We start from the raw sequence: 18,633 nt of genomic DNA, 5'->3' as shown, positions 1-18,633 counted from the left end.
AATTATAAGTAAGTAATCTGTCTGTAAACAATTGTTTGAAAAATTACTTGTATCATGCACAAAGTAGATGTCCTAACCGACTTGCCAAAACTATAGTTTGTTAACACGAAATTTGTGGAGTGGTTGAAAAACGAGTTTTAATGACTCCAACCTAAGTGTATGTAAACTTCCGATTTCAACTGTATATTTGCCCTTGTGTCAGTGGCGAACCGTAATTTATTTATTTTTGTTGCCTGTTTTGCATGTTATTTTGGCATTATAAAGTGTCATGTATCAGTTTGCAAACAATTTAATTAAAAAAAATAATCATTGAGTTTATAAAGCTGCATACAACATGGTCTCTTTTTTGGTTTCTTGAGTAAGGCAGCTCCAAAATGGAGGTGTTTCAGCCTAGCTCAGTGCTTTCTGTGGTGGAGGGGCAGCCAGTGGAAAATACAGAGCGTAGGGGTTGGTAATATTCTCTAGTTGCGCTGTCATTGGCTCAGTGTTCTGTCACCGTAAAATTTACGAGGAGAGCTAGAAATTTGAAGACCCTTGGGTGCTGCCATAGAGTTACATTAGAGGTGCCCATCCAAGAAGGCTCAAGGTCATTGGCCACAGATAAAATTACGTCAAATCACATTATGTCCACAGTAGCTTTGATTGGATTGATCATGTCAACATCATACTTTCAAAATCTTAGCTTGCAAGCTAGCAGTCATCATCATGAATCAAGTTGACAATCTACTTGCAAATCCTTGTCAATCCTTGTCATATAAAGGGAAATTATAGATTAAACGTATAGGTCACTGACGTCATGATTCAACCTTGTTTTTTTTTTGTTCCTAGTTGTCTTGAAAGCACCATAAATCCAGAGAAAACCAGACTTTGATGCTCATTGGGCATTGGACATTACACAACAAGTTGGATAACACAAATTCAACAATGAGGGGTTTGGAAGGAATCAGTGGCTAAGCATTGCAAAGTAATCACTAGCCTGCTACTCAGTAGAGTGGGTGTGTTGTCCAAGTTTGGGTTTAAGGGTATTTTTTCCAAGCTTAAAAGGATAAGCATTCAACATTGGCCATGCTGTCAATCCAGCATGACTTCTTACGTGTTCAAAACAAATGGAAACTCGGAACTGGGAAAATACGTCTTGAACAGTCATCCAACTCAGAATTCCAAGTTGGGAACTCGGGCCGCTTTCTAGAGCTCCGACCGGAAGATCACTGACGTCATGATTCAACCTTGTTTTTTTTAGTTCCTAGTTGTCTTGAAAGCACCATAAATCCAGAGAATGCCAGACTTTGATGACAACGTTTGTTGACAAAATTTGCCCACAAAGTCGCCACGCCACCTTCCTGTTCAAGTGAGCACAACAAGGTGAGTCCAAAAATGTCTTGTATGCTGCTGCATAAATGATGTAATATGCCAGGGAGATGTATTCTGTAGCTAAGAAAGTAATACTAAGTGTATATTGTGTAGTAAGCTGTTAGTAGCCCATGTGCCCCACCCTAATAATTTGGTGCCTTATCCCCTCATAATTTAGCCTACTGTTCTGACTTGGTGGCACACATGTAGCCTATAGCATGTTTTAGAGAAAGAGCTTTCATTGTCTGCTTATATGCCCTCTTTATTTATCCTACTGTTCTGACTTGGTGTACAGGGAGAATACTGTAAAAACAGCCCATGATCTGAATTCTGTCGCTGTACATTTCAAAGTGCTGAACAAGTAGTTATATTGACTACGTCCATCCTAGCTCGCTCATTGTCTTAATCGAAATTACGGATTGCCTCATCCGCTTGTTGTCCCCTTATGCCATAGTTTGTACATCTCAATTATCAGTAGAAACTACATTTGTTTAAGAAAATCAGCCATATCAGCTATGTTTTTTAGATAGGCAGTAAATGAGGCTGTATTAACTGTTTCGCTGCCAGACAAGGCTCCGCTGATAGCCAGGTGTAGCAGTGGTAAGGTGCTGTTGGAACTCTGCTCTTGAGACAGCTTTATGTAGGCCCTAACAGTTTGTGGGCCGGGTTTTCAATGTTATAGTGCAATTAATGTATTGTTTAGTGTTGTGTTGTGTAATGGCTTTGCTGCCATGCATCTAAAACATTTTGGGGGATTTTGCCCCACCAAGATTTAAATGCTAAAATCGCTACTGCCTTGTGTTTTAGGTTATTGTCCTGCTGAAAGGTGAATGTATCTCCCAGTGTCTGGTGAAAAGCAGACAACCAGGTTTTCCTCTAGGGAACTCCAGGTTTTCCTCTAGGGAACCTCTAGGGAAAACAGGGTTGAATCATGATGTTAGTGATCTTCAGGTCGGAGCTCTAGAAAGAGGCCAGAGTTCCCGACTTGGAATTCCGAGTTGGATGACCATTCAAAACGTATTTTCCCAGTCTGAGCTCTTTTTTTCCTCAGAGTTCCCAGTTGTCTTGAACTCACTGAAGTCTAAGATTTCCCAGTTCCGAGTTTCCAGTTGTTTTGAAAGCGGTCGAAGTCATGCTGGATTGACAGCATGGCCAATGTTGAATGTTTATCCTTTTAAGCTTGGAAAAGAGACCGTTAAGCCCAGACTTGGACATCCACTCCACTGAATAGCAGGCTAGTAATTGCTTAGCAATGCTTGCGGTTAGACTCTGATTCCTTCCAAACCACTCATTGTTGAATTTGCGGATTTCAAACTTGTGTAATGTTTATGTCCAATGGCCGATGAGCACCGATACGTTTTATCTATAATTTCTCTTCATTATTTCTCTTCATGACAAGAATTGAAATGGATTTGCCAGTAGATTGTCGACTTGATTCATGATGATGACTGCTAGTTCACTAGCTAAGATTTTGAAAGTATGATGTTGACATGATCAGTCAAATCAAAGCCACTCTAGATATAACGTTATTTGACGTAATTTTATCTGTGGTCAATGACCTTGAGCCTTCTTGGATGGGCACTTCTAATGTAACTCTATGGCAGCACCCAAGGGTCTTCCATTTTTAAGCTTTCCCCGTAGGCTTTGCGTTGACGTAGTGTCCCCATGAGTGACAGAACACTGAGCCAATCACAGCGCAACTAGAGAACATTACCAACCTCTTCACTGAGTATTTTCCGCTGACTGCCCCACCACCACAGAAAGCACTGAGCTAGCCTGAAACACCTCCATTTTGGTGCTGCCTTACTCAAGAAAGCAAAAAAGAGAATGTTGGTATGCGGCTTTATTAACTCAATGATTTTCATTTATTTTTTACATTGTTTGCAAACTGATATGTGACACGTACTGTATTAATGTCAGAATAACATGCAAAACAGGCAAAAATAAGTTATACATCTTTATTTTTTTTAGCTAAACAGGTGGGGCTCAAAACCCACCTGCCCTGAATGACAGGTCACAACTGTAAACATCTGTAAAGATTAAATTAATTATTCATCAATGCCACAAACCTGGAACATCGAAGAGCACCATAAGAACTACTATTACTAACCGATAGCGGACAGATTCTTCTGCTTTTTCCATTTGAGGAATTAGACCAGCACAAATAACACAACATGTAAAACAGCATATTGTGATTTTTGGTGGGTGACTTACAAATGGAGAAACAACTGGATATGTAAGGTACTGTAGGTTTGATATATAGTCCTGAGGACCATGCCTCAGGACTACCTGGCCTGATGACTCCTTGCTGTCCCCAGTCCACCTGGCCGTGCTGATGCTCCAGTTTCAACTGTTCTGCCTGCGGCTATGGAACCCTGACCTGTTCACCGGACGTGCTACCTGTCCCAGACCTGCTGTTTTCAACTCTCTAGAGACAGCAGTGGCCGTAGAGATACTCTGAATGATCGGCTATGAAAAGCCAACTGACATTTACTCCTGAGGTGCTGACCTGTTGCACCCTCGACAACCACTGTGATTATTATTATTTGACCCTGCTGGTCATCTATGAACATTTGAACATCTTGGCCATGTTCTGTTATAATCTCCACCCGGCACCGCCAGAAGAGGACTGGCCACCCCTCATAGCCTGGTTCCTCTAGGTTTCTTCCTGGGTTTTGGCCTTTCTAGGGAGTTTTTCCTAGCCACCGTGCTTCTACACCTGCATTGCTTGCTGTTTGGAGTTTTAGGCTGGGTTTCTGTACAGCACTTTGAGATATCAGCTGATGTAAGAAGGGCTTTATAAATAAATTTGATTTGATATAAAATACTAGGTCAATGAGAAACAAACTTAACAGACTCAAAAAAAGGAAGCCATGCCTAAACTCAACTATATCAACACCCTTATCAATTTAACAGGTCCATGTTGCGGCTGTCAATTGTGAGCAACACATTTACCACGGCATTCAGTCTGAAGGTAGCAAAAACAGTACACCACAAAAAGGTACCAGGCCATGGTAAGCGGCAAAGGTTACAGACTTCAATTGGAGTAGAGCGGCTGGCGGCAAAATGAAAGCAGTTTTGCAAGCGGCCCTGTTCGTGGTACTCGCTCCCATAAGCGGCGAAGCTGGCTCGGAGCCCGAGGCACCAAAAGATGTCATTAGCTGAAGTCTTGAGCTGCCGCCATGCATGGTTGACCAATGAGCAGAGTTCATCTGGTCAACCAATCAAACAATGTTTTAATGACAACTTTCAAGCTGACAACAACCTGGATCACTGGTCTCTACACCGCTTACCACCGCCCATGTGTAAGCACCTTGAAACATGTTATTGAGTCTAAATGTTATCAAATCAGGAGAATAATAAGTGAAGGAAGCAGCATAGGGAAAATGGGTGAAGGTAGCGTGGGTTTATAGAGATAAGATGGAGAGTTCCAAAGTGTCAGAAGTTGAGGGACCACGGGGCATAGTGTGGAATAAGGGGTTAGCTAGAGATATGATTGGCTATGGAATAAACATAAAATGGGGTGCTAGTGTGCGTCTGCACCCCTTTTAGGTTGTCACAAATATCCAGCCCATGTCCAGTCATTCTCGAGGTCACGTCCTTCCATCTCATTTGTAAGCAATCAAATCGTGGTCACCATGTGTCTGTGAATCACAACATTAAAGGCGATGAGTGATCACAGCATTTCCACAAATTAAGCCATAGACAATACAACTTAAGCATTGAGGACAGCATTTTGTTGACAACATGGTGCTTTACACAATATCTACTATGTGTGAACGATGGAAGAATCTACCCCAGCTATAGGTCCATTTGAGTGTGTGTGGTCACTTATGTCTGCACATCAACTGGTACTGGGACCATTGGAGACATGGGATGCTTGCTCTCAAAGTGCTGCTTGAATGTCTTCGGGTCTGCATCTATAAAGGTCAAGTACAAAATGGAGGAAATCTGTGGCTTAGAATTGAATTCAAAGTTGACACAAATGATAAACTAAACAATGCAACAAACTACCACACAGGCCAGAACAATACCCTACACATGGAGATGCAGAGGAACCTAAAAGGCACATACAGTACCAACCAATACTACTCACCCGACAGACAAGGCAGGTGTGGACCAGTGCTGCCTTGGCTGCAATCTTCTGTTTCGCAGCTGCTCCTTTCTTCTTAGCAACCACCGCCTTGGCATCAGTCAACAAGTCCAACTTGAGAGTGGAGCATGCGTTATATATCAATACCATCAAAATGAATCCCCCTCATCCCACTGACATTATGGTCAATGTTATGGTCAATGGACTATGTTGATCAAGTGTTAGAGCTGGGCTGGGACAAAAGCCTTCAAACTCCTGCTCTTCAGGACTTCCTGCAATGACTGAACCAGACCAAAGAATAGTGTTCGAGGTTGAAATAGTTTACCAAGTTGAGAGGTGATAAGACTCAGGCACACTTGGCTCTGTCATATCCTCACATGGTCTCTCCTATCATTGCTATGCAGACGACACACAATTAATCTTCTCCTTTCCCCCCTCTGATAACCAGGTGGTGAATCGCATCTCTGCATGTCTGGCAGACATATCAGTGTGGATGACGGATCACCACCTCAAGCTGAACCTCGGCAAGACGGAGCTGCTCTTCCTCCCGGGGAAGGACTGCCCGTTCCATGATCTCGCCATCACGGTTGACAACTCCATTGTGTCCTCCTCCCAGAGTGCTAAGAACCTTGGCGTGATCCTGGACAACACCCTGTCGTTCTCAACTAACATCAAGGCGGTGACCCGTTCCTGTAGGTTCATGCTCTACAACATTCGCAGAGTACGACCCTGCCTCACGCAGGAAGCGGCGCAGGTCCTAATCCAGGCACTTGTCATCTCCCGTCTGGATTACTGCAACTCGCTGTTGGCTGGGCTCCCTGCCTGTGCCATTAAACCCCTACAACTCATCCAGAACGCCGCAGCCCGTCTGGTGTTCAACTTTCCCAAGTTCTCTCACGTCACCCCGCTCCTCCGCTCTCTCCACTGGCTTCCAGTTGAAGCTCGCATCCGCTACAAGACCATGGTGCTTGCCTACGGAGCTGTGAGGGGAACGGCACCTCCGTACCTTCAGGCTCTGATCAGGCCCTACACCCAAACAAGGGCACTGCGTTCATCCACCTCTGGCCTGCTCGCCTCCCTACCTCTGAGGAAGTACAGTTCCCGCTCAGCCCAGTCAAAACTGTTCGCTGCTCTGGCACCCCAATGGTGGAACAAACTCCCTCACGACGCCAGGTCAGCGGAGTCAATCACCACCTTCCGGAGACACCTGAAACCCCACCTCTTTAAGGAATACCTAGGATAGGATAAAGTAATCCTTCTAACCCCCCCCCCCCCCCTTAAAAGAGTTAGATGCACTATTGTAAAGTGGTTGTTCCACTGGATATCATAAGGTGAATGCACCAATTTGTAAGTCGCTCTGGATAAGAGCGTCTGCTAAATGACTTAAATGTAAATGTAAATGCACACACATTGGTTTTGGAATACAGAAGGTGCAAATAAGGTTTGCAATTTGGCATCAATAACAGTAATTATTTATTTCGTTGCAATTTTTACCCCCTTTTTCTCCCCAATTTCATTATTACAATCTTGTCTAATTGCTGCAACTCCCCAACGGGCTCGGGAGAGGCGAAGTCAGCCTGCAGGCGCCTGGCCCGCCACAAGGAGCCACTAGAGCGCGATGAGCCAAGTAAGCCCCCCCCGGTCAAACCCTCCCCTAACCCAGACAACGCTGGGCCAATTGTGCGCTGCCCTATGGTACTCCCGGTCACAGCCTGGGATCGAACCCCTGCGATACCGTGCCTTAGATCGCTGCGCCACTCGGGATGCCCATGACAGTAATTCTATCTAAAAAAACAAACGTGAATACCAATTCATTTAAAACCCACCATAGCAGGTAGGACTAAATAAGGTTACATAACCTTAACTACTAGGTCTGGGAATTGCCAGGGACCTCACAATATAATATTATCACGATACTTACAGTGCATTCGGAAAGTATTCAGACCCCTTCAGTTTTTCAACATTTTGTTACATTAGAGCCTAATTGTAAAATGGATTTAAAAAAAATCCTGATCAATCTACACAAAATACCCCATAATGACAAAGCAAAAACAGTTTATATATATATATATATAGAGAGAGAGAAAAAATGAAATGTCACATTTACATAAGTATTCAGACCTTTACTCAGTACTTTGTTGAACCACCTTTGGCAGCGATTACAGCCTTGAGTCTTCTTGTGTATGGCGCTACAAGCTTGGCACACCTGTATTTGGGGAGTTTCTCCCATTCTTCTCTGCAGATCCTCTCAAGCTCTGCCAGGTTGGATGGGGAGTGTTGCTGCACAGCTATTTTCAGGTCTCGCCAGAGATGTTCGATTGGGTTCAAGTCCGGGCTCTGACTGGGCCACTCAAGGAAATTCAGAGACTTGTCCCGAAGCCACTTCTGTGTTGGCTTGGCTGTGTACGTAGGGTCATTGTCCTGTTGGAAGGTGAACCTTTGCCCCAGTCTGAGGTCCTGAGTGCTCTGGAGCAGGTTTTCATCAAGGATCTCTATGTATGTACTTTGCTCTGTTCATCTTTGCCTTGATCCTGACTAGTCTCCCAGTCCCTGCCGCTGAAAAACATCTCCACAGAATGATGCTGCCACCTCCATGCTTCACCGTAGCCAGGTTTCCTCCAGACATGACGCTTGGCGTTCAGGCCAAAGACTTCAATCTTGGTTTCATTAGACCAGAGAATCTTGTTTCTCATGATCTAAGAGTCCTTTAAGTGCCTTTTGACAAACTCCAAGCGGGCTGTCATGTGCCTTTTACTGAGGAGTGGCTTCCGTCTGGCCACTCTACCATAAAGGCCTGATTGGTGGAGTGCTGCAGACATGGGAGAACCTTCCAGAAGGACAACTATCTCCACAGAGGAACCCTGTAGCTCGGTCAGCGTGACCATCGGGTTCTTGGTCACCTCCCTGACAAAGTCCCTTCTCCACTGATTGATCAGTTTGGCTGGGCGGTCAGCTCTAGGAAGAGTCTTGGTGTTTCCAAAATTCTTCCATTTAAGAATGATGGAGGCCACTGTGTTCTTGGGGACCTTCAATGCTGCAGAAATGTTTGATCCAATGTTTGAGCCAATGATCCAATATAGTGCTACTAGGCATTAATTCAACTTTCCCTTTTTTGTATCACCAAATATAATGGATTGTACAGTAGGTGGCGGCATTAACCTATACCATTTATTTACAGACCACCACAATACTGAAGAAGAAGAAGAGCTTCATTCATGAATTGTTGCTAGGGCAAAAGTGCATCATTCAACGCCTCCAGCCTAGACGAGGAGTGCAATCCGCCCATCCTATAACCACCCAATGAAATAATTACAGTGGCCCGTCACTAGGCAGTATAACGTGTGGTTGGCCAATTATCTTTTTCTTGGCCTAGAAGGGCGCAGGGAGCTGAAGGTAACCGAGTGGCAGCGATCGAGTCCCGGGGAAATCTGTCACGGAGTCACCGTGAAAAAGATCAACAGCCACAACATGCCGAATAAAACTAAAAAGGAAAAGGTAACGTACTGATCGCAACAATGCAAATATTGTTGCCAAATATTCAGAGGAAATAGACCGTATCTCGTAATTGTATTCTAATACAACAACTAGATGTTGTACTATTACCGTAAGGCCTAGCAGAGCAGATGCATTTTCAGACTATGCAAAGACATCAGCAGCCAACAACATATGTGATCTTATCATTGTTTACATTACCCTGTATATTAAATTCTTAAATTGATTTAATAACGATATACAAGCCTATTAAAATAGACGGTAAATCTTAACATTATACCGTCTATTGACAAAGCTGTTTGCCGCCTGAGGGGATTTCGCGGATGTTTCGACGCTGCCCACATGCTCTGTCTAAACGCAAATACGCCTCGTACGCGACACAGTTGAAATACAAAAGATACACTTACTGTATACACAGTTTAGGAAAGTTGCACCCAGATGTATTTTGAGTAACACAGGACATGTGGAATGGTCGCAATGGTATTGAGAGCGCAAGGTAAGGGGATGTCATAGCCGAGCTGGTGAGTGAAAAAAAAAGTCAGGTGCAACTTTGCTAAACTGCACACAATATGTGTATCTTTATTATTTTAAAGATTCTTTCTCGCTTATATGAATGTTAAATTCCAAAGATTTCCCAACCCGTATCGGATGTGAGGTGTACTTTAATTTAAATTCAGACAAAGTGTCGGGATTAAACATAGGGTTGTGATTGTAAAACAGATATGTGATAACTATGTTTCCGTTACTGGGCGTTACAGGTTAGTTTATAGAAAACGCCGCAATAGATGTTTCAACTAACCTGCTCATGGCGATACTGTCTTGGTTCTCGATTCGGTGGAAATGTATCTGAAATGTAAGTGTCCAGTTGCAGGTGGTTCTACAAAAACCAGACAAAACTCCGCGCGAGGAGGTTCCTTGCCATTTTAGCTACCGCACATTTAGGATTTTCCATAATCTTTGCAGGAACTGATCTTTCTATGCGACGCGGCCACATGTAGATGACAGTGCATCACACAGTGTGACCAAAGGGGTGTAATACCGTTGAGTTTTGTCTGGTTTTTGTAGAACCACCTGCAACTGGACGCGGACATTTATAAGATACCTTTTTCCCGAATCGAGTACGAAGACTATCGCCAAGAGTAGGTAAATTGAAACATCTATGGCAGCTTTTTGTATACGCTAACCTGTAACGACCAGTAATGCAAACATGGTTATCACGTATGTGGCATACAATATGTAGCTATTCATGAGGAAGCCAGCTGTGATCAGAAGCCTACCATCAGCTGAGAACACAAGGAGGGCCGCCTGTAAACTGGGTATACCCTACTTGGGTTCTTGAGAGCTACCGATAGACTAGACTTATACAGCAACAATGCGTTTTAACTTTTACATTATTTATATTCTCAAATCTGTTGATGTCGTAAAATGTTGATTTTTAGAAATGGCATATGGTTTAATGAATGTGTTGTGAGAATATGAACTGCAAACATGCACGAGCGTGAGCCTAGGCAGTTCTCGCTGATAGTGAGTTAACAGCTAAACTTGCGTGCATTTAGACTACATTCGTTAATAAACGTAAGATTATCAAGTTGATAGTTACAAGTTCAATTTAGTCTCGTTCTTCATAAGATGGTCTCTTGTCAAATAGCTTGCTACAATGTTTTAAGATCGTCTCTCGCTTGTGCTTAATCGTTGCCTGACCAGACTGTAATTTCTGTCTTTTTCCACTAAGGGGACATTTAAGTCTAATTCCATATAGTCTGTTTTACAAATGCGACAGTCAAGGCCACAAGAATCCATTCCAACAGTTTTTTTTAAAGGCAGCGCAATTACGGTAATTGTAGCCACCCTACCAACGGGACCTGTTTAACCACGGAAATTACATTTATGTGTAATGTACAATAACTCCATAGAACAGAGGATGTGAGTTGAGTATGGTCCTACGACAATTGTGTTTGTTGTGAATACGGTAAAATAACTATGGCTTGTTGTCTTCACAGGAACCAACCAAATCTGCCAAAAGCAGCACTAAAAACAGTAATGCCACTAGTGGGAAAGAAACAGGAACTGAAAATGCAGATGAGGTAAGATATTCTTTGACAGTATTTTTTATTTTATTTGTAGCCTGCAGTTTATTTGTGATGATGGATTTTTCAGATTTATTCATGTCTATCAACTTATAATTAGGGTTTATTTTGAGGTATTATAAACTGTGTATTTGGATGCATGCACCCAACGTAATTTTATTTGACACGCTATTTCCTGTTTCTTAATAATCTTGTTTCTTTTCTTCAATGCTACATAGATAATATTGCATCAGTGTCAATATTTTTCCTTCATCTTGGTTAGGCCAAGATAACGGAGAGGAGCTAAACATAATGTTAGGCCTTTGCATAATGGCACATGGCTGATGTCTGTTCAGCCATATAGGCCTGCTGGTTGAGTACACAGTTGAGTTCCTTTGGAACATTGTTAAGGGGGGCTATTTATTATGGCGCTTGTGTTGGATCCAGACTCCAGCCGTTTTATCAGGAAGGGAGCGACTGTCCTCTGTGGACAGACCTCTCTGTATGCAGCTGAGCTCTTTGCATAGACCGCCATAGAGGCTGTAACTTCTCCATTGTTTACGGCCCAATAAAGTGTCCTATCAAAGTAGAAGTTAGACCTTCCTATTTTAAATTTTGTTTGATAAATCTAAATAAACATCCTTGAATCTGAACTAGAGGTCGACCGATTTATGATACCGATTATTGGAGGACCAAAAAAAGCCGACACTGATTAATCGGACGATTTTTATTTATATATATATATTTGTAATAATGGCGATTACAACAATACTGAATGAACACTTTTATTTTGACTTAATATAATACATAAATAAAATCAATTTAGTCTCAAATAAATAATGAAACATGTTCAATTTGGTTTAAATAATGCAAAAACACAGTGTTGGAAAGAAAGTAAAAGTGCAATATGTGCCATGTAAAAAAGCGTTTAAGTTTCTTGCTCGGAACATGAGAACATATGAAAGCTGGTGGTTCCTTTTTAACATGAGTCTTCAACATTCCCAGTTAAGAAGTTTTAGGTTGTAGTTATTATAGGACTATTTCTCTCTCTACCATTTGTATTTCATATTCCTTTGACTATTGGATGTTGTTATAGGCACTATAGTATTGCCAGCCTAATCTCGGGAGTTGATAGGCTTGATGTCATAAACAGCTCTGTGCTTCAAGCATTGCGAAAAGCTGCTGGCAAACGGAGAAAAGTTCGGTTTGAATGACTGCTCTATCAAATATCAAATTATAGACTTAATTATAATATAATAAACACACGGAAATATGAGTTTTAGGTCATTAATATGGTCAAATCCGGAAACTCCTTTCGAAAACAAAACATGTATTCTTTCAGTGAAATAAGGAACCGTTACGTATTTTATCGAACGGGTGGAAACCCTAAGTCTAAATATTGCTGTTACATTGCAGAACCTTCAATGTTATGTCATAATTATGTAAAATTCTAGCAAATTAATTACGGTCTTTGTTAGGAAGAAATGGTCTTCACACAGTTCGCAACGAGCCAAGTGGCCCAAACTGCTGCATATACCCTGACTCTGCTTACACTGAACGCAAGAGAAGTGACACAATTTCAGGCACCGCATTGATTATATGCAACGCAGGACAAGCTAGTTAAACTAGTAATATCATCAACCATGTATAGTTAACTAGTGATTATGTTAAGATTGATTGTTTATTATAAGATAAGTTTAATGCTAGCTAGTAACTTACCATGGCTCCTTGCTGCCTGCATTCGTGTAACAGGTGGTCAGCCTGCCACGCAGTCTCCTCATGGATTGCAATATAATCGGACATAATCGGCGTCCAAAAATGCCGATTACCGATTGTTGTGAGAACTTGAAATCGGCATTAATTAGTCAGCCATTCCGATGAATCGGTCGACCTCTAATCTGAACTCTTGTGTTGTTGTGGTTAGCCAACATGTTCTGAGATGGAAAAACTGTGCAGGAGAGGCAGTGTAAGTTCAGCTACCTCCGAATATAATTGATCTGACTGTTTATATCTGATTTGGTATAGCCAGATAAATAAGATCATTCATCTTTGTAGGCAAACACTGACCTGTTTGCCTCTAAGTGTTTCAAATGGCTTTGCACTCAGTATGCAAACAATCGCTGTTGTGACAGCAGGTTTCTAGGTGCCCACAGATAACTCCTAGATAACAATGTAGGTACATGCTTTATGGCCACCTGGGTCCCTACAGAAACAAATGTAGCTGTTAGAGTTTCAACTAGATACAGTGCCTTCAGAAAGTATTCAGACCCCTTGACTTTTTCCACATTTTGTTACATTACAGCCTTATTCTAAAATGTATTTAAATAGTTTCCCCCCTCAATTTACACTCAATACCTCATAATGACTAAGCAAAAACAGGTTTATAGAAAATGTTGCACTTTTATTACATAAACAGAAATATGACATTTACATAAATATTCAGACCCTTTACTCAGTACTTTGTTGAAGCACCTTTGGCAGCGACTACAGCGTCTTCTTGGGTATGATGTTACAAGCTTGGCACACCTGCCACCACCATGCTTCACCGTAGGGATGGTGCCAGATTTTCTCCAGACGTGACGCTTGGCATTCAGGCCAAAGAGTTCAATCTTGGTTTCATCAGACCAAAGAATCTTGTTTCTCATGGTCTGAGAGTCTTTAGGTGCCTTTTGGCAAACTCCAAGTGGGCTGTCATGTGCCTTTTACTGTGGAGTGGCTTCCGTCTGGCCAGTCTACCATAAAGGCCTGATTGGTGGAGTGCTGCAGAGATGGTTGTCCTTCTGGAAGTTTCTCCCATCTCCACAGAGGAACTCTGGAGCTTTGTCAGAGGGACCATCGGGTTCTTGGTTACCTCTCTGACCAAGGCCCTACTCCACGGATTGCTCAGTTGGGCCGGGCGGCCATATCTAGGAAAAGGCTTTATTGGTTCCAAACTTCTTCCATTTTAAGAATGATGGAGGCCACTGTGTTCTTGGGGATCTTCAATGCTGCAGAACTTTTTTTGTACCCTTCCCTGGATCTGTGTCTCGACACAATCCTGTTTCGGAGCTCTACTGACAATTCCTTTGACCTCATGACTTGGTTTTTGCTCAGAGATGCACTGTCAACTGTGGGACCTTATATAGATAGGTGTGTGCCTTTCCAAATCATGTCCAACCAATTTAATTTACCGCAGGTAGACTCCAATGAAGTTGTAGAAACATCTCAAGGATGATCAATGGAAACAGGATGCACCTGAGCTCAATTTTGAGTCTCATAGCAAAGGGTCTACTTATGTAAATAAGGTATTTGTTTTTATTTTTAAAACATTTGCTAAAATACAATACAACTTTTTGCTTTGTCATTATGGGGTATTGTGTTTAGATATCTGAGGATTTTTTAAAATTAATTTAATCAATTTTAGAGTAAGGCTTTCACATAACAAAATGTGGAAAAATGAAGGGGTCTGAATACTTTCCGAAAGCACTGTATATTACTTTGATCTTGCAGTGTTTTTTAAATAATTCTTTCTCAGTGCAGCCCTAACACACCATATCATTTCAATCACTTTCTAAAGGCACCCCTTTTGATTAGAATGAAACCTTCCATACATGTTTGCCCATGGTAGAAGTAGTCAAAAAGTGACCTGAATATGACAAAACATTCAGGACATAGAGGTGCTCCACCTGTGTAACCTGATTTGGGCGTCCACCCACGGTGCTCAGAATGACAGAAATCACATTTAGATTATGGTAATTCATCTTAACAGAACATGCACTTTGAAGATGTTAGAATAACTGTCCGCAATTAATTTTCCTCAGCCAACAAGATGAGTAAAGAACAGCAAAATCCCTAACCTACGCATAGGTGGCGCGTGAGTTTCAAGTGAGGAGAATCACCATAAAAATGCACCTTTATAATAAAACATTCCATGCCTCATTGGATTTGCAGACTTATGTAAGATGGACTACTACTCGTAATGTGATGAGTAAATTGGATGGTCATAATTTAGTCTAATCGTATAACTCAATTGTAAAAAAGTCTTCATTGCTGAGCGCGTACAGCGTAGTGTCCTGGGCTGTAGGCTATATCCGATACGTTTCTTCTTTCTCTGCACTGGAAAAACCTATTTCATGCAATTCTACTACACTGTGACTGGAGGCATAATATTTTTTGAATAGGACAAATTACAATGCTGTCCATATAATAGGCCTACTAGAAGGGGAGACACAAATAGAAGGACATCCATCTAAACTGGAGGAAGAAATGATTGTCCAAAAATAAACTTAAGTGGCACTGACCCAGCGATTAAAGAGTGAATGTGCGCACTCACCGGGGATATGGCCTATGCGCTCCGCTGGTACCAGTAAGATAGGCAATAGGCCCAATTTTTAAGTTGAGAATTTTGATAACTAAAAGACATTAGTATTTTCGTTGTCTTCTCTTTACAGTAGCCATTTGCTTTCCAAATGATGTTTTCCAGTAATTTAATTTAGAAATATTGCGATATGCCTGACGGCCGCTCTACTTTTCACTGACAGTTTCAGCTAGGGCTGTTACGGGGACCATATTACCGCCACACCCGTGGTCACGAGTCATGACTGCAGTCAAATTCCCTGTGACCGTTTAGTCATGGTAATTAGCCTTCTCCAAGCTCTGCTGCTGCTGATGGTCATTAGTAGCCTACCAAACTTGCTCTAATCACCCTGACATCAATGCAAATGTATTCAAAAATCTAATCATACACTTCAGGAGAGCACATGAGCTCATCTTGTGCAACATTTCTATAGGCTATGCGCTACTCAGACTACTGAGTCCACTGGTCTCACTCACACAGAACTCCCCTACGCCTTGACCTCTTTCTCCCCTCTCTCTCCAGATGACATCTTGTGACTAGTGAGGTTTGGCCCCATCCCCTCCTCCCTTCTCCAGACCATCTCGGGAGACCTTCTCCCATTCCTCACTTCCATCAACTCCCTGACCACTGGCTGCATCCCCTCTGATTTCAAAATGGCCTGAGTTGCTTCCCTCTTCAAGAAACCAACACTCGACTCATCTGACATCAAAAACGTTAGACCTGTATCCCTTCTTTCTTTTCTTACCAAAACACTTGAGCGTGCTGTCTCTTAACTTTCTCATTATCTCCCTCAAAACAAACTTCATGACCCTAACCAGTCAGGCTTCAAGACGGGTCACTCAACCGAGACTGCTCTTCTCTGTGTCACGGAGGCTCTCCGTACTGCCAAAGCTGACTTTCCTCTGTTCTCATCCTCCTAGATCTATCCGCTGCCTTCGACACCGTGACCCATCAGATCCTCCTCTCCACCCTCTCAGGGCTGGGCGTCTCAGGCTCTGCACACTCTTGGATTGCATCCTACCTGGCAGGCCGCTCCTACCAGGTGACGTGGAGAGGATCTGTGTCTGCACCACTGTCTCATTACAGGTGTACCCCAGGGCTCGGTTCTAGGCCCTCTCCCCTTCTCTCTATACACCAGGTCACTCGGCTCCGTCTTATCCTCACATGGTCTCTCTTATCATTGCTATGCGGATGACAATCAACTACTTTTCTCCTTCCCCCTTCTGACACCCAGGTGGAAAAACGCATCTCTGCGTGCCTGGCAGATGTCGCAACGTGGATGTCGGCCCACCACCTCAAGCTCAACCTTCGACAAGACTGAACTGCTCTTCCTCCTGGGGAAGGACTGCCCGCTCAAAGGCCTCTCCATCACGGTTGACAACTCCACAGTGTCGCCCTCCCAGAGTGCAAAGAACCTTTGCGTGACCTTGGACAACACCCTGACATTCTCTGCAAACATCAAAGCAGTGACCCGCTCCTGCAGGTTCATGCTCTACCCATTCAGCATCGTTCACACCCGCTTAAGCCTTAGCCCCACCCATCTCTTTGAGGATTCACAGTGTAGTAAACAACCGAAGATTTCAAGACTAAACGCTGTGAAAGTTGTACCAAAAGTAGTAGTAAAAATACACTTTGTCTAGTTCTTGGCCGTTATCCTAATCTGACTTTGGTGCAGGTAATGTTGTTCTTCACATTACCGTCTCTCATAAACACACACAACATCAAATAAAGTCTAGGTTTATTTGTCACATGCGCAAGATACAGAAGGTTTAAACGGTACAGTGAAATGGTTACTTGCATAGTGGACTCTTTTGTTAGGATATGTACAGTTGAAGTCGGAAGTTTACATACACTTAGGTTGGAGTCATTAAATCTCGTTTTTCTTCCATTCCACAAATTTCTTGTTAACAACTATAGTTTTGGCAAGTCGGTTAGGACATCTACTTTGTGCATGACAAAAGTAATTTTCCCAACAATTGTTTACAGACAGATTATTTCACTTACAATTCACTGTATCAAAATTCCAGTGGGTCAGAAATGTACATACACTAAGTTGACTGTGACTTTAAACAGCTTGGAAAATTCCAGAAAATGATGTCATGGCTTTAGAAGCTTCTGATAGACTAATTGACATCATTTGAGTCAATTGGAGGTGTATTTGTGGATGTATTTCAAGGCCTACCTTCAAACTGTGCCTTTGTTTGACAACATGGGGAAATCAAAAGAAATCAGCCAAGAAAAAAAAAAAGAAAACATTTGTATACCTCCACAAGTCTGGTTCATCCTTGGGAGCAATTTAAAATGCCTGAAGGTACCATGTTCATCTGTACAAACGATAGTACGCAAGTATAAACACCATGGGACCACGCAGCCGTCATACCGCTCAGGAAGGAGATGCGTTCTGTCTCCTAGAGATGAACATACTTTGGTGTGAAAAGTGCAAATCAATCCCAGAACAGCAAATTACCTTGTGAAGATGCTGGCGGAAACAGGTACAAAAGTATCTATATCCACAGTAAAACGAGTCCTATATCGACACAACCTGAAAGGCCGCTCAGCAAGGAAGAAGCCACTGCTCCAAAACCGCCATAGAAAATCCAGACTATGGTTTGCAACTGCACATGGGGACAAATATCGTACTTTTTGGAGAACTGTCCTCTGGTCTGATGAAACAAAAATAGAACCGTTTGGCCATAATGACCATCGTTATGTTTAGAGAAAAAAAGGGGGAGGCTTGCAAGCCGAAGAACACCATCCCAACCGTGAAGCACGGGGGTGGCAGCATCATGTTGTGGGGATGCTTTGCTGCAGGAGGGACTGGTGCACTTCACAAAATAGATGGCATCATGAGGTGGGAAATTATGTGGATATATTGAAGCAACATCTCAAGACATCAGTCAGGAAGTTAAAGCTTGGTCTCAAATGGGTTTTCCAAATGGACAGTGACCCCAAGCATACTTCCAAAGTTGTGGCAAAATGGTTTAAGGACAACAAAGTCAAGGTATTGGAGTGGCCATCACAAAGCCCTGACCTCAATCCTATAGAAAAGTTGTGGGCAGAACTGAAAAGCATCTGTGAGCAAGGAGGCCTACAAACCTAACTCAGTTACACCAGCTCTGTAAGGAGGAATGTGCCAAAATTTACCCATCTAGCTTGTGGAAGGCTACCCAAAATGTTTGACCCAAGTTAAACAATTTAAAGGCAATGCTACCAAATACTAATTGAGTGTATGTAAACTTCTGATCCACTGGGAATGTGATGAAAGAAATAAAAGCTGAAATAAATAATTCTCTCTA

At 42.5% G+C, this 18,633-nt stretch overlaps 1 protein-coding gene and 1 long non-coding RNA gene across 4 annotated transcripts in view; one reads left to right on the top strand and one right to left on the bottom strand.

Moving 5' to 3' along the window:
- Positions 1 to 3,294: 3,294 nt before the first annotated feature.
- LOC139570758 (uncharacterized) lies at positions 3,295 to 9,980 on the bottom strand. 2 transcript variants are annotated; one of them, XR_011674160.1, is made up of 4 exons: positions 9,735 to 9,980; positions 5,447 to 5,557; positions 5,147 to 5,270; positions 3,295 to 4,994 (listed from the first exon to the last, which is right to left on the bottom strand). It is a non-coding gene; the product is annotated as an uncharacterized lncRNA (long non-coding RNA). The 2 variants fall into 2 exon arrangements; XR_011674159.1 differs by lacking the exon at positions 9,735 to 9,980 and adding an exon at positions 9,343 to 9,489.
- Positions 8,620 to 18,633, top strand: part of LOC139570756 (serine/threonine-protein phosphatase 2A 56 kDa regulatory subunit delta isoform-like) — a 55,336-nt gene continuing 45,322 nt past the window's right edge. Inside the window, exons 1-2 of one of the 2 annotated variants that reach the window (XM_071392904.1) lie at positions 8,620 to 8,938; positions 10,936 to 11,019. In XM_071392904.1, the coding sequence (XP_071249005.1) occupies positions 8,912 to 8,938; positions 10,936 to 11,019 (111 nt within the window). In that variant the 5' untranslated portion in view covers positions 8,620 to 8,911. The remainder of the gene's footprint in view (positions 8,939 to 10,935; positions 11,020 to 18,633) is intronic. The other variant, XM_071392905.1, reaches the window with a different exon arrangement.

This window comes from Salvelinus alpinus, chromosome 3 (genome assembly GCF_045679555.1).
Source record: "Salvelinus alpinus chromosome 3, SLU_Salpinus.1, whole genome shotgun sequence".
In the NCBI taxonomy this organism is placed as follows: domain Eukaryota; kingdom Metazoa; phylum Chordata; class Actinopteri; order Salmoniformes; family Salmonidae; genus Salvelinus; species Salvelinus alpinus.
The sequence above is the reverse complement of the archived record's forward strand: the minus strand, read 5'-3'. Positions and strand labels throughout refer to the sequence as shown.